At 36.6% G+C, this 14,685-nt stretch overlaps 2 protein-coding genes across 5 annotated transcripts; both read left to right on the top strand.

Moving 5' to 3' along the window:
• The first annotated feature begins 847 nt into the window (after positions 1-847).
• Positions 848-2,381, top strand: LOC131311686 (probable carboxylesterase 18). Its single transcript, XM_058339229.1, has 2 exons — positions 848-2,129; positions 2,184-2,381. Exon 1 carries the CDS (start codon positions 904-906, stop codon positions 1,900-1,902), a length of 999 nt encoding a protein of 332 aa, XP_058195212.1. The 5' UTR covers positions 848-903; the 3' UTR covers positions 1,903-2,129; positions 2,184-2,381.
• Positions 2,382-5,988: 3,607 nt separating this feature from the next.
• Positions 5,989-14,148, top strand: LOC131309740 (glycerophosphodiester phosphodiesterase GDPD4). Of its 4 annotated transcripts, none has more exons than XM_058336337.1 (9): positions 5,996-6,331; positions 7,136-7,222; positions 7,884-7,981; positions 8,918-8,978; positions 10,333-10,413; positions 11,646-11,738; positions 12,109-12,198; positions 13,034-13,176; positions 13,610-14,148. In XM_058336337.1, exons 1-9 carry the CDS (start codon positions 6,152-6,154, stop codon positions 13,776-13,778), a joined length of 1,002 nt encoding a protein of 333 aa, XP_058192320.1. In that variant the 5' UTR covers positions 5,996-6,151; the 3' UTR covers positions 13,779-14,148. The 4 variants fall into 4 exon arrangements, with proteins under 4 accessions (XP_058192322.1, XP_058192320.1, XP_058192323.1 ...); XM_058336338.1 differs by having other exon boundaries at positions 6,002-6,331; positions 13,034-13,161; XM_058336339.1 differs by lacking the exon at positions 12,109-12,198 and having other exon boundaries at positions 5,989-6,331.
• The last annotated feature ends 537 nt before the right edge of the window (positions 14,149-14,685 follow it).

Raw genomic sequence — 14,685 nt, 5'->3', positions numbered from 1 at the left:
ACATTATTGTCCGTCATTTTCCAAAAACAAACCCAAGCTTTTGCTTGCCATGGTTGTTTGAAAATCAGACCGAGAGAGGGAGAGGGTAAAGAGAGAGGGGGCCCGGGGGAGGATCAGGAGGGGCTATACCGGGCGTCCATTTCGGTATAGATGGTTCAGATTTAATCAGAACTCCTACAAATTCAAGTCATCTATTGTTTAGATTAAAATTCGAGCTATCCATTGCCGAGATGGACAGTCGGATCAATCACATTACACATGTAGTGTACAGGTGCACTACAACACCCCGGGTTCGGATGAGGAAGAAGAGAAGGGGCTCATACCTCCATAGAATCCTCCATGCCGATTGAAAAATTATTTCTGATGAAACAAAACGTCAGAAGATTTTTGCAGGAAACAGATAAAGGAGATTCTATTTTGCCCCCGTTTTGTATTTAGTATCAAATCTTTGAATGAACTGAGGCAAATTAGTATTTCAAAGTGAGGTCAATTAAGTAAAAATTGGGTGAAAAGTATACTCATCTCTATCAAAATTTGGAAGTCAGCTGACCCCACTTGTATATCTTTCCCTCCGCCCTTGTTTACATGGAAAAAAATTTCGGTGCTGAGTATATCGCACGTGATATCCACTCAGTTATTCGGGCTGTTGAATACACTTTTGGATACTTCGGATTGAAATTCTCTCTTTCCTCCCACCTCAGCACTTTCTTTTTCCTTTTTTTTCTTTCCAAATCTGAGTCATCCAAAAATAAAATAGACAACTCGAATGCGCCTAGCGATCACCGACCAGAACTGAAAACCCACCCGGAACGGAAAATTTCACGAGCCTACGGTTTTCAATTTTTCATACCACTATTTAAACGAACGCAAATAGGCTACTGGCCTTCACAACATCGATCAGTGATGACCACCGGTTTTGGCGCCAACCCCAGTCCATGGCGGGACCAAATTCCCTGGTACACCCGCCTACTCCTCGCCGTGTTATCTTTCGCATTCGACGCCGGTTGTCGCTTCGACCTCATACGCCGCCTCCTCCTCCTCCTCGACCTCAAATCTCCACCCTCCTCCGCCAAAGGCGTCACCTCCTTCGACGTCACAGTCGACCCCTCCCGCAACCTCTGGTTCCGCCTCTACGTCCCCTCTCCCTCCTCCTCCCCCGCCTCCACCCTCCCTCTCCTATTCTACTTCCACGGCGGCGGGTTCGTAGCATTTGCGCCAAACTCCATTACCTATGACAATTTATGCCGTAGACTCGCTCGCAATCTCCAAGCTGTCGTCATTTCAGTCAACTACCGCCTCGCGCCTGACCACCGCTACCCTTGCCAGTACGACGACGGCCTTGACGTACTAAAATTCATCGACGCACGAAACTACGCCGTTTTACCCTCGTCTACTGATCTCAACCGGTGTTTTATCGTCGGCGACAGCGCAGGCGGTAACATAGCCCATCACGTGACGCTCAGAGCCTGCGATCACGTTTTTGAGAAGGTGAAAATTATTGGACTGGTGGCGATACAGCCGTTTTTCGGTGGAGAAGAGCGCACAGAATCGGAACTCTGCCTCGCCAGAGCGCCAATTCTTAACACGAGACGTACAGACTGGATGTGGAGGTCGTTTCTGCCGAAAGGATCGGGTAGGGACCACGAGGCGGCGCATGTGTCTGGTGCTATAAGGGCGGTTAAGTTCCCGGCGACGGTTGTGTTTGTTGGTGGTTTTGATCCGTTACAGGATAGGCAGAGGAGCTATTTTGAGGGGCTAAGGAAGTCTGGTAAGGAAGTGGAGTTGGTTGAGTATCCAGACGCCATCCACAGCTTTTGCTTCTTTCCGGAATTTCCCCATTTTGGGAACGCAATTGCCAAGTTGAAGGAGTTTATTCAAAAGCAATCAGCAGCCACCAAATAGACAATGCGTATAAGGTGTTTGTTGAAATTACTATACCCAAGGCAAAGGATGTTCCAATGGAAGTTCTCTACTGATATCTATTGCCGGTCACTTTGCTTCCTAGAATTTGTACTAAAATTTTCACCATGCACCTCATGATAATAAGTTCATACAAGTTGCACTTTACCCAGCTTTGTGAATAAATGAAGGTTGCATTTTTATATTTGCGTTGATGTTCGAGTTCGTTGGTGCAAGTTTAAAAACTATTGCAGATTATGGTTCTATCATGTTTTGTATAGGAGGTACTTCTCTCAGATTTTGTTTCGATTTATAGGCAAAATATTGAATAATTTGTACCCCCAAAAAAATCTGTATGGGCGCTGTTAGCTTCTTAAAGTTCTTGCACAGTTAGAAAAGAAATAATAGGACTCAATGATTCCTGTAGTTGACCCCTGTAACAGTGTATTTCCCACCATTTTATTGGAAGCATCTTAAATTCTGCGAATTTCAAAATATATCGGCACCATTTTGTTATTAAAAAAAAAAAACTAAGAAAAATAGTACGGCACGCATGTACAAATACTTTCCGGAGTATGGCCAAATTCTTAAAGCAACTCTAATGGTAAGTCATTTCTGAAGCCGAAGTCATTATTTGACAGGAGGTCTCAAAAAATGAGCTCTAATACTGGTCATTTCCCAAGCCAAAAAAATGGCTATGCTGATATGATTTGATCTATGTGGTTTTGATCCACTCTCCTCAACAGTGCGTGATGGTTTCTGCTGATACAAGGAAGGGCACCTTTTATCTCTTATCATCGCCTGATACTAGGATGGGCTATAAGAGATGTTGCTGATTTTTTCTCCATCAGTTGATTTGGATACTGAGGTTATTAATGCTGCTGGTTTGTTCATATATGATGTCGGTGGATGCTGATCGATATGATTTGATCTATCTTGATGGTTGCTTGCTGAAAAATGGTTAGGCTGGTTTTGGAATCATAAATATGCTCCAATTAATCCCCTGCTTACCTTAGTTGCTGCTCTTTAAAATGGAAGGATGGGCGAAGATGCAAATACACGGAAGGAATGCTGAGTTCAATATTACTGACTGGAAGATTCTGCTGTTTTTGAAGGAAATAACAATTGTCACCTTTTTTTAAACTGACATATATTCCCGATTCTACTTTCTCAAATAAGTACTTAAAATATAAAAATTTATTTTCAAGCATAAAAATAATAGATTTTAAAAAATAATTTTTTAATTTTTTTGCAGGGTTTGATAGATTTTATTGAGATCTATCAAACAAGATTCATATTGCATTTTTTTATTTATTTTAGTAAGCTTACTATTTTAAGCTTGAAAATTACAAGTAAGTATTTGTTTTTTAAGGAGCAAAAGCGGAACGAAGGTAATTTCCATGTCAATTTGTTAAATAAACTAACATTAAAATAAAATTTAATCTTTTTTGTAATGACATTTTAACAAAAATTGACATGTTTTGAGATTTTAAAGTGTCATCTTTAACCACCCAATCACACATACATTTTGGTTCGAATTTGACCTAGCAAAGCATATATTCTAGACGATTTCTTTCCTTGCAGCTTCGAACTTCTAACCACTTCTAAGATCTTAGAGCATCCACAATAGAATGATTAAAAGTTATCACATTATCTTTTGGTTATCCATTTAAGAGGTTGCAAAAGTTAGCAACGTAAATGTCCATAATGGCATAATCAAAATTAAATAATCAAAACTTGCTACATCACATTTTCAACCTATAAAAATCTAAAACTTGTTACCATATAAAATAATTTTTTTTAAAATAGTTTTCAAACTAATAAAAATAGGTTATTAAAAATAGAAAATAATTTTTTCAAAAAACACTTTTTGAAAAAAGTTTTAAAAAAATAGTTTTTGAAACAAATAAAAAAAAACTTCTTTTAAAAAAATGAGAGAGAGAGATAGAGAGAGAGAGAGAGAGAGAGGGTTTTCATGTAATGATGAGTGTACTTGATTGAAAAATATGAGACAACTAAATTTGATTATTAGCAAAAGGTTGCTAGTTTTGATTATCCAAAGGCCAAAATTTTATGAGTTGTTTACCGGTTGTTAAGTTTGATTATACTATTGTAAACACTTATTGCTAACTTTAGCAACCTTAGAGCATCAGCAATGGAATAAACAAATATGAATAATCAAAACATGCCACATCAGATTTTGACTATCCATTTAGAAGTTGCTAAAGTTAACAATGTCAAATCCCACATTGGTTATTTTGTGCCCATAATCAAAACCAATGGGCCTTCCAAACTTTTTTTCTTCATTTCATGCATATTTTTTGAAAAAACGATTTTTGAAGGAAAAAAAAACTGTTTATGTTATAAACAGTTCAAAAAAAAAAAGTTTTTCGAAACAAAACTTTGACAAATTATAAAATTATAAATACAATTTTGAGAAATTTTGAAAGAATTGTATTTACACAAATAATTTTGAAATTTTAAAAACTATAAATGCAGTTTTTTAAAAATAGATTTTGTGTAAAAAACAATTTTCTATAAAAGAGTTTTGAAATTTCAAAAACAGTTTTTTGAAAAACACACTTTATTTACTTACAGTTTTTAAAATTTTTGAAAAAAAATTGTTTTTTGTAAAAAAAAAAGTTTCTGAAAAAAAATCTGAAAGTTACAGTTTTTTAAAATTATTTTTTGAAAACATTGTTGAGAGAGAGAGAGAGAGAGAGAGAGAGAGAGAGAGAGGATGTTTTTGTATAATGTTGGTGTACTTGATTGAGAGATAAAATTTGGTTATTGACAAAATATTGCTAGTTTTGATTATTAAAGAGCCAAAATTTGATGAGTTGTTAAGAGGTTGCTAGGTTTGATTATTCCAATGTGAGCACTTTTTTGATCCAATGTTGTTAACTTTAACAATTTTTTGTTTTGCTTATTTCACTGTGAATGCTCTTATAGTTTTGGTTATTTCACTGTGGATGCTCGTACAGGCTTAATGTTGGAGACTCTGGTTGTGTTCCAGTGACTAAAGAATGAATTACTGAAAGTTTTAAAGTTGAATTAATTGGTTACTTTATCTATCAAGTCCGTAAGTTAAAAAATCTATCACCGAAAGAAAGAAAAGAAAAAGAAACCTTACTTTAGAGGTCACCAAATCTTTACCATTGATTCATGAACAGGTTCTATAAAAGAGGCATGATTCCCGGCTGCTGCAGCGGCCATCTCAGGCGTGGTAAAATAATTTGAAGCCTTAATCTTGTCAACCTTTGCTTTTTACCCAAAATCTACAAAACATCAATCATAGTCACTGTAGTGTATATATTGGAGTAAAAAATATAGTAAGTAAAACCCCTTAAAATACTCTCCTACCGAAAGAAAACAAAGAACGATTATGAAAACATAACAATGCTCCCTAGCATTTAACAACAAGATAACTCCATGACCGTCTCCCTAAAATTTGAGTACCAACACCACCCATTCCTTCATTCAAATTTATATCAAAGTTTACTCAAATTTTTTCCATCACATATTCATTTAAAAACCTTGAAGTTTTATTTAGTGCTCTATAAGCCTTTTTCCATCACATATTCATTTAAATGATCGAATATCCAGGCCAGCTTATCGTACTTCAATTAATTCAAAAACCTTGAAGTTTTAACGATCGACTAAATCCTTCAATCACCCCAAGATTGTTCGACTTGGCCTTATGCGTTTAGGGGTCTCAAAACTCCTAGACATAGTTTTCAATAAATTTTCTCTATCTATCTCTCTTTACTCTAAAAAAATCTTCCTCAAAACCCCAAACAGATATGGCAAATCACAATTGGTAAGGGAAGTAATTTTGTCACTCCTCTTTTTGTTGATGTTACTCTTTTTATGTCTTATTAGATGATTTGTTTTGTGAGAGAAAGAGAGTATCTTTTTTTTTTGTTAATGTCACTCCCCTTTATGTCTTATTAAATGATTTATTTTATGAGAGAAATGGTGTGACATTAACAAAAGAAGGGAGTGGAAAAATCAATTCCCGTTTTTCCCCAAAGTATTTAGGTTTGTTGGGTCCAATCCAAATTACTACCGTACTTCTTTCTTGAACGGTTTGATGAAACGTTCCGATCCAAAGAGATGGTCAAAGTAAAACCAGTAATAGCAATGGATCCAACGATAGTGGAGTAAAACCGTTCGGACCAGGACTCGAGCAGCAACTATAGAGATACAGCAGGGTAAAAAGTTTGGTGTCCAAAGTTAGGCTGGTTTGGAAATGGCGATCTCATCAAGACTGGGAAGGAAACAACAGAGACATGTGGTTGGGTTTTGGCGGAGACAAAATCTGAGAGGTTTCACTTCCCGTAAAGCGTTTCGTTTGCTCTTGATAAGCCTCGCCCTCATTGCTATCGTCCCTCCCATTTTCTTCCACTTCAAACTCAGGCGCTTCCATCAGGTTTCCTCTCCCTCTCCTCCCTCTTTGATTCCATCTTCGAAATTAGTTGTGGGTATTTTTTGTGTTCATGAAATGTATTCCCATAATCATATCTGTATCTTACTTATTTTTCAATTAGAAAGGTTTTCTTTTTTGTTGTTTTATTCTTCAGTTTATTTGGTCTTTTAGTTTTACGTGCTGGGGATCCCCTAGGTGGCACTGTTATGCGTTATGATAGATTTTGAATCAATTTTAGGTCTTCTTGAGGTCCTATGAGTTTATGAATTGTACGTTTAGAATGGCTACTTTTCTTTGCTAAGTACTCCTTCGTCTAACATTAGTCTTTTTCTTGTTTTCGTTGGATTTTTCTTCTTCTTGTTTTCTTGTTTTTTAGTAAATTTATTGCCAAATATTTTTGTGAGAGCCAATTTTGGTTCATGATGGCGTGGAAATGCTATATTAGGCCGAGGTACAGTTTCCTTTTATCCTTGTCATATCATATCTTGATGCATAGTGGATGAAAGATGCTTATCATGAATGCTATGAGATTTGAAATTGTTTGATTGATAGTTTTTGGAATAGTTTCATGAACCCTTTCTGGGAACTTGTTTCAGAAATCCTCTTTGTGTTATCCAGTTGGTTATTAATTTTTGTCCGCTTGTACTAGTGTGTGAAAAAGTTTCGGCATAAGGTTGTGACAATACAGCCTAGAGATGAAATGAAAATTTGAAGTTATAGTTGTGCAGTCACCTTACTTGAAGTTTTCCATTATCCATTGACAATGAAGCTTTTCTCATTTGTTCACCAAGCTGTAAGTTTTTGCAGATGCAATTAAGAAAATGCGGTTGGCTGAATAGTCCTCCTCTACTATGTGCTCATGGTGGCGACTCTAGCAAGGCCTTTCCAAACACAGTATGCTTCCTTGCTCTTTTGATTCCTAGCTTAGCAGTTACCTTATTACATTGGTTTAGATTAGTTTAGTTAGCAAGCTTGAATGACAAATTATGTCAAACTATTACAGCCCCTTTGGATAGAGGGGTTTCATGATAGAGGGGTTTCATGAGAAAAGAAAAGGAAAGGGTTATGGTTTCTTGTGAAATTGATTGGCCCTTCCCTTTTCTCACCCAATCTCACCAAAAATGGTGAGATTTGATGAGAAAGGGTTCCCCTTTCTTATCTCTCCCTTTCTCACCATCCAAAGGGGCTGTTACTTTTTCTTTGCAAATTTGAGTTCAATTGCTCAAGATGGTAAAAGCCTTTCCAACTTGTCTTGTGTTTGTAAACAACCACGTGTCTTGGTATTAAGTATCCGTATTTGATATTTTTGCTTTCCGTTTTGCTTGGGAATATGTTAAACGCTAGAGGAACTACATCACTTGTTTCAAGTTAAGTAGTTTGTATTCCGAAATATGAACATTCTTTGATCAGTGAAGACTTCGTCCTAATACGTATTCAACTGCTCCATTTCAGTTGATCAGAAACTGCTCATTATGATTTATGCAGTTAAACTAATGTACCTAAGGACACTAACAAGTTTAGAGTGCTGAGTTTAATGCTTCAATTTTTTTGATAGATGACTGCATACCGCGCTGCTCTCCATTCTCAAGTGGACTGCATTGAGATTGATGTTTCTCGTTCTTCGGATGGAGTTTTGTTCGCGCTTCATGACAGGTAGATTTAACCTCTCATCTCTCTGCCGGAGAATTTACCATTGTCTTTAGCCAATTATTGATTCACATCATGAGCGACCTTTTTTTTATCAATTCAAAGTGTAGCTGAGCCCTTCAGAATTATACCTCACAATCGTAATAAATATGAAATACTCTGTATATCTTGTCCTAAAACAATGAAAGAGATCTCCAATTCACTTAACCTAATTGCTGTCATACCTAATGCACTGAAGAGGAACGTGACCCAACACAACCTTTGTCAAAAGATTATAGCTCCTGCCAATCATAGGATAGGAAGTTGCGAGGATAGTGGAAACGGATGGCAAGTCCATTAAGGAATGCTACACAACTTGTATACCACATTACTCTAGATGTGCGAGCCTTAAGAATAGTAGCTAAGCAATGCAATAGTGACACCTAGAGGCCTTACATCCTTCCCCCGCATAAAAAGTTTGGTCCTTTAGAGTTTGCATATCCAGATTCCCAGAGAACTTTTACTTGAAGGCTAAAGCTAACGGAAGCCCAGTGGGTGCACGTTTGTGTGAGCCACGCGCACACTTTTAAATCTTACGCGCTCCTTTTGACTGCACTGTCAGAGTTTGTACTGCAATTGTTTAACATATGGAGCCAAATTACAAAATGATCCTTGTTTCCTCTATCCTCACTTCTTCTCAACCAGTTTCATTGTCTCTCTCCTTTGACAAATGTGCACCCGTATCTAAATTGGGGTTTTTCCTTACTGATTACAGTGGAGATTTGGGTTTATTCAAACCACTAATCCACCAAACCGAAAACCTAAAAAGAATATGTATTTATTTGAACAAATTCAAATTATTCTCAAAAATTAAAAGAACTCGGGGCTGTTTTGACAAAAAAATTGTCTTTATTAAAAAAAAAACCGCTCTTTGGAGACTTGATTATCCTATGACACAGGCAGGGATTTGCAGCGGATATCTGGGAACAGTACTACCAAGGTTGGGTACTGGAGCGTGAAACAGGTGAAAATTTCTGGCTTACCCTTATATATCTTGTATAATAATTTAAATTGTCTTCTCCTATCATTAGACATATCTTCTGCTTCAGTGCAATGCTCCATTTAGTTGTTTGTCAACCCAGTCTATTTTTTCTTTTGAAAATCAACCCAGTCTATTTTTTCTTTTGAAAATCAACCTAGTCTATTTTTTCTTTTGAAAATCAACCTAGTCTATTTACTCCTTAGTTGCAGGATCCTACTCTGGGGTTTTCGTTTAGAGAAGTAATATCAGAATGTGGGCTTCAGCTATTGTATTTGTTGCTTTCAGATATTAATGGAAGGGATAGAGAGAGACAATTGCACTAGAGGGAGGACGCGGATGTATGATCAATTTATCATGTACATATAAGAGAGAAGAATAAGAAGAAAGCAGAGAAATATTAAGTTACCCATGTACAGACTCATATACTATTTTTGGAGAGCAAAGCTCTTCTAAGTATCACAACTTTATATTCAACTTTTGCAACCTTATTTTGTTTCAGACCATTTGGCCTATCTATAGATTTCATATAACCTTGAAGTTAAAGACTTCAACACAACCAATTCAACGAGGGGAGAGTGCGTCCAGACTCAAACTAGTTTTGGAGGAATTATTTAACCAATGTGTGACGAGCTCGTAACACTCTTAACTGTCTTAGCACACATGGGTGATGGGACCCCATTTTTGCATGTGGAGAGATAACCAACAGATCCATACCATAAATATCACAATTCATTGGTGCATTTTTTGGCACAAACAAATTGGAATCAATCCCTAAAGATTAGTCTTGTCTGAAACCTTACAAGGAGTAGCTTTTATATCATGTTAAAAGTGTCAAACTCAAAATCAATTGTAGACGAGTGTAAATTGCATAAATGGTCTTCCAAAATGAATCCTGTTAGCCGAATAGCTTTAAATTCAATCACTTGAGCCTCTTAAAGTCCTCATGAGATGACAAGTGCAGCAATATCAGCTGAAAGATTCCCAACATGATTAGTAACTTGATATTTATCATCTTCTCATGAGTTCCATACCAGAAACTATACAGAGGAAAGAAGTACAGTTATTATTGTCTTTCCTTTCTCTTTGTTTCCTTGAGCTCCAAATACACCTGTTATGATATCAGCTTCCCTTGAATGCTAGTTTACCGAGGTGGTATTGAATTTTTAAACGCTTGAACAATTGTTACCGTGTCTTTTTGCCATAGAAGGGAAATAATTCTGGTTATAGCTGTTCAGAAAAATCCATAAGGCGTTCTTCCTACCCTACAGTATTGAGTTACTTGGATGATAAATGTGAGAAATGTTGAGCGAGATTATATTCTAGTTTGTGGCTGCAGATTAAAGAATTGGATGCCATTAATCAGTTCCCATTGGAGTTTAATGGTCATATCATTCTGACTGTTGAAGATGCATTGAAGGTATGCTCAAGATCCAATTATTTTCATTCACTTGAATCCAATGTCATGGTAGCACAAGGGTTGGTTCAAATGGCGCGGTAACAATCTCTCTATCAGCATTGTGTTGTGCTTACTTATTTCTCTCAAGCATAGTTGTTAACCTACGATGATATGTATCCTACGATTTGTATCGTCTAATTCGGAGAATGATACGTATCCCACCCTGTATCCTTTTTGTATAAAAATCCTACAATACGACCGCGTATTCTACGATTTATACGCGTATCCTAATTCGGTACGTATCCTACGATTATTTATAGGGAAAAAGTAGGACCTTATTTCAAGAAGTGGAACCCCAAGGGCGTGTTTGATTGCAGATTTCGTTTTGAGGGGATTCGTAATGACGTGGGATTAGGATTGGGATTGAGAATGAGGTGGGATTATTAATGAGAAGATGAATTATTTATTCATGTTTGTTTTGCACGGGATTAGGATTGGGATTCGGATTGAGAATGGGAAGGGATTGTAAATAACATGTTTGTTTTGATTAGGATTAGGATTGGGATTGGGATTGAAGTGTGTTTTTAAACATGTATTGCTCAATCCCATGGGGATGGGATTACTAGTAACACCTCCCCCATGGTATTGCTAATACCCCCATTTTGGGGGATTAACAATCCCATGGGACAACTAGTCCCCCCTCCAAAAACCTAACCAAACAAGGAATTAATAGCCCCATGGGATTATTAATCCAATCCTCCCCTCCCAAACCTCCTATCAAACACGCCCTAAATGCATTAATCTAAGCCGTTTGATTCAATTATGGCATCTTTCAAACCATTTGATAGAAATTCAACCTCAATGTGAGGTTTGTATGGAAGAAAGAACCATACTTCGATTGTGTTTTGCTTGACTTTTCTTTCCCTAACAAAAGGAACAGAAAGCCTTAATGTAATAGGCCTTAGTTGAGAGACTTAAAATTTTGCAACGTAAAATTATTATTTTTTAAATGTAAGCATAATATGTTGGTGTTATTAGGTGTATCTACTTTTTAATTGTATATAAACTATGATTAACGTTGTTGAAGCATAAAATAAATTTAGTATTTTGGCACAAAAAAGTTAAGTCCAAACAAGTCCAATTGACAAAGCTCTAATTGACAAAACCCAAAGATGGAAGATATTATTGAAAACACTGCTCTCAAGGCTTTTTGACAAATTGTTTTCTAATTGGCTTCACTGGATGTGCTTCAGTTTGTATCAAGTTCCGTGAAACAGCTGATTCTGGATGCTAAAGTTGGGCCACCATCATATGAGAAAGGTCTTGCCAAGGATATTCTTTCTGTTGTAAGTTCTTTTTCTTGCTCATGTATGGATATATTGCCATCACCTAGTGCTCCAAGAAATTTAGCCTTTGGCATTATGCGCCCAAAGTGTCTGCCCCTTGGACTTTAAGCCATGTTCTCAAACTTTATCCTAGGTTTATCTCATTGCACTGACAATGGGGATTCTTTTCCATTCAGGTAGCTTCACATGTACACTTTATCAAAAATGATGTAGTTTTTCTTTATCAGCAATTAATGTGGGACTATGCACTTCCAAATCATATAACACCACAAGTTTGACTCCTACGATATGCTAGCTGAACTGTTTATTGTATCTTGAGTTGACCCTACTTCTAAGTTGGTATATACTTGGCTTTATGTTGAATATTCAGGTTGAGAGAACAAAATGTAAAAATTGTCTTGTTTGGGCTAAAAGTGATAATTTAGCGCGGGACGTTATAAAGCTGTCACCAGACATGACGGTGAGAACTAGATCATTGTTTCTTCTGTGTGTGTACTTTTCTTGTACATCGGATTTTTAGTTTGAGTTCAATATGCGATTGCGTAGTGTTGATCGCTTAGTGTGTGTGTGTTTTTTTTTTTGTGTATGTGTGGTAGAAATGAATTTTGTACACCAGACATGATGGCTCCATTCTTTCAAACTTTTTTGTCTAATATTTTTCTCGGTAGTTTATACTTTTCATAATTTTTTGTTTAGCTTTTTGTTGTAATTTTTAGGATTGATCATTTGTCTCGAAGAGAGGAATAAGGGAAGTATAAAAACATGGACCAATGTTGGAAAAAGTTCATATGAGGCGACACTTTAGATGAAAAGGATGGTTGTTTCGTATTTTTTGGTCTTTATTAAAGGTATTTTTGACTTTTGGTAATAATTTTTTACTTTTTAGACTTCTCTTGTCGAGACGAATGAGTAATCCAAAAGATGATGCAAATCTAACAAAAAATCAGGAAAGATGAGCAAAAATACCAAAAGATGAAAGACAAAAAAGTTAGGGAGAATGGGTTAAGAGCTGATATGGACATGTCTCAAGTGAGGGTTAAGCCTCATTATTACCATTATCTGTTTGCTTGATGGTCTTGGATCCATCCTATTGGTTTATAGACGTTCTTTACTGCTGTGATGAATCAGGGTAGATATTGCTTACTTCTATCGGTTCATATTACTTGCTGGAATAATTGATTTTACTTGGTTGAAAATCATTGCATCAAAATCGGTGACTTTGGCATACAAGTTGTTGACATTGAAGTTTTGAATCAAATACCCTTGTATTTCACCGGAGTATGGTGCCTTTGCAGGTGGGCTACATTGTCATGAAAGACCCTTCTACTGGTGCTAGAAATAATTTATTGAGGATGAGAGGTGCTGGTGTTGTTGGTGTCTACCATCCTTTAATTGATGATAAGCTTATGACAATACTTCACGGGTATGAATCTTACAGGTCTTACTCTTATTATGTGTCTCACTTGCCAGAAGCCAGAATCTTGTTTCTACAAGTCGTCGTAGTTCTTATCAAGTTTGGCTATAAATTTGTATTTGACATGAAAAGTTAATGTCTGCTTGAGGTCGTGTTTGTGCTTGATAATTCTGAATTGAATGTTTCTGGTTCACTCCTTTCTTGAATGACATTTTCATTTTGGACATACCATGGATAGAAGACATCAGATAGAAAACCATTTCCTAAGGTTCATAGAAATTCTACTTGCAGCATTTATTGCGTAGTGATATATGAGGCATGTGTGACACTCCCCTAGGGGAAGCAGAAGAACTTTGTGTCGACTTTTCAAGATTTTGTTATGATTATCGAGTTCGTGCATTTCTGCATACTTCCGTGTTTGTCTCCCTACATGATAATCCTTGCCTGACCATAACAGGAGAAATAAGAAGGTGTATGCCTGGACAGTGGATGAGGTAGTATCTATGAAGAAAATGCTGTATGAGCATGTGGATGCTGTTGTTACTAGCAACCCCACTTTGCTTCAACAAATTATGCAGGACATGGAAACTCAATGCTTTGAGGAAGGCTTCTCTTTGTCACGATGAGACTCGGACAGTTTAAACCACAAGCATATAAAAGATGAAAATCTCTTAATTCACTTATTTGCAGGAATCGTACGAAATATAGATGCATGGGTGTTGAATGAATCTCAATACGGGAGTAACTGGCAAATTGCCTCAAGCAGGGTTGCACAAAGAGAGCTTGGAGCCAAACTGTTTGGGGAGTTATTGCTTTGATTTAAGTTGGTTAACACTGGCTTGTACTTGGAATTAAAGCTCCAAAGCATTGTGATGTCCAAAAACCAATCAGAATTTTTTAAGAGCATACCACCTACATATGGAATCCCAAAATCATTTTGGAGTAGTTGAAACGGTGAACAATTGAAAGAAGCAGCAAAATCTGAGCTTTTCCACATACCAAGTTTTAGCCCGTTTTCAATGATAACCCTTTATTGTTTAATCCACGAAGTTGTATGTGAACGCAAACTAGGATAAGACACAAAGAATCAGAGATTGATAAACAGACTGCGCTTGACTTTCTCAGTCTTGATGTAACCTATAAAATCCGTACTATTATATGAGAAATTTTTATGTATAACGGGGATACTAACCCCCTTGATATCCCCTCCTGTCTATTTCGCATTTTTCGGCCATTTTTTGATCATATGTGGATGATCGGCTCCGTTTATTTTGTAGAGTTCGGCGAGAACTTTAATCATACCAAAAATTGTGTTCATTGAACTTTAATAGGTACATGATCGGCACACGTGAAAATTGAAAAAACCAAAACTATGTGAAAAACACAATGAATCGGTACCCAATTTTGATATATATTTTTTATTTTCACGTGTGCTGATCATGTATTAAATAAAGTCCGATGAACAGGATTTTTGATATGATTAAGGTTTTTGTCGAACTCGACAAAATGAATGGAGCCGATCATAAAAATGTG

Source organism: Rhododendron vialii, chromosome 12a (genome assembly GCF_030253575.1).
Source record: "Rhododendron vialii isolate Sample 1 chromosome 12a, ASM3025357v1".
Taxonomy (NCBI): Eukaryota; Viridiplantae; Streptophyta; class Magnoliopsida; order Ericales; family Ericaceae; genus Rhododendron; species Rhododendron vialii.
This window is presented reverse-complemented; position numbering and strand designations above follow the sequence as displayed.

What these genes read in the sequence shown, in the direction of transcription:
- LOC131311686 (XM_058339229.1), top strand. Translation starts at nt 904, where the DNA reads ATGACCACCGGTTTTGGCGCCAACCCCAGTCCATGGCGGGACCAAATT.
- LOC131309740 (XM_058336337.1), top strand. Translation starts at nt 6,152, where the DNA reads ATGGCGATCTCATCAAGACTGGGAAGGAAACAACAGAGACATGTGGTT. An exon ending in CTGTTGAAGATGCATTGAAG is followed by an intron (nt 10,414 to 11,645) that starts GTATGCTCAAGA and finishes GATGTGCTTCAG; the next exon opens with TTTGTATCAAGTTCCGTGAA. An exon ending in CCAAGGATATTCTTTCTGTT is followed by an intron (nt 11,739 to 12,108) that starts GTAAGTTCTTTT and finishes TTGAATATTCAG; the next exon opens with GTTGAGAGAACAAAATGTAA.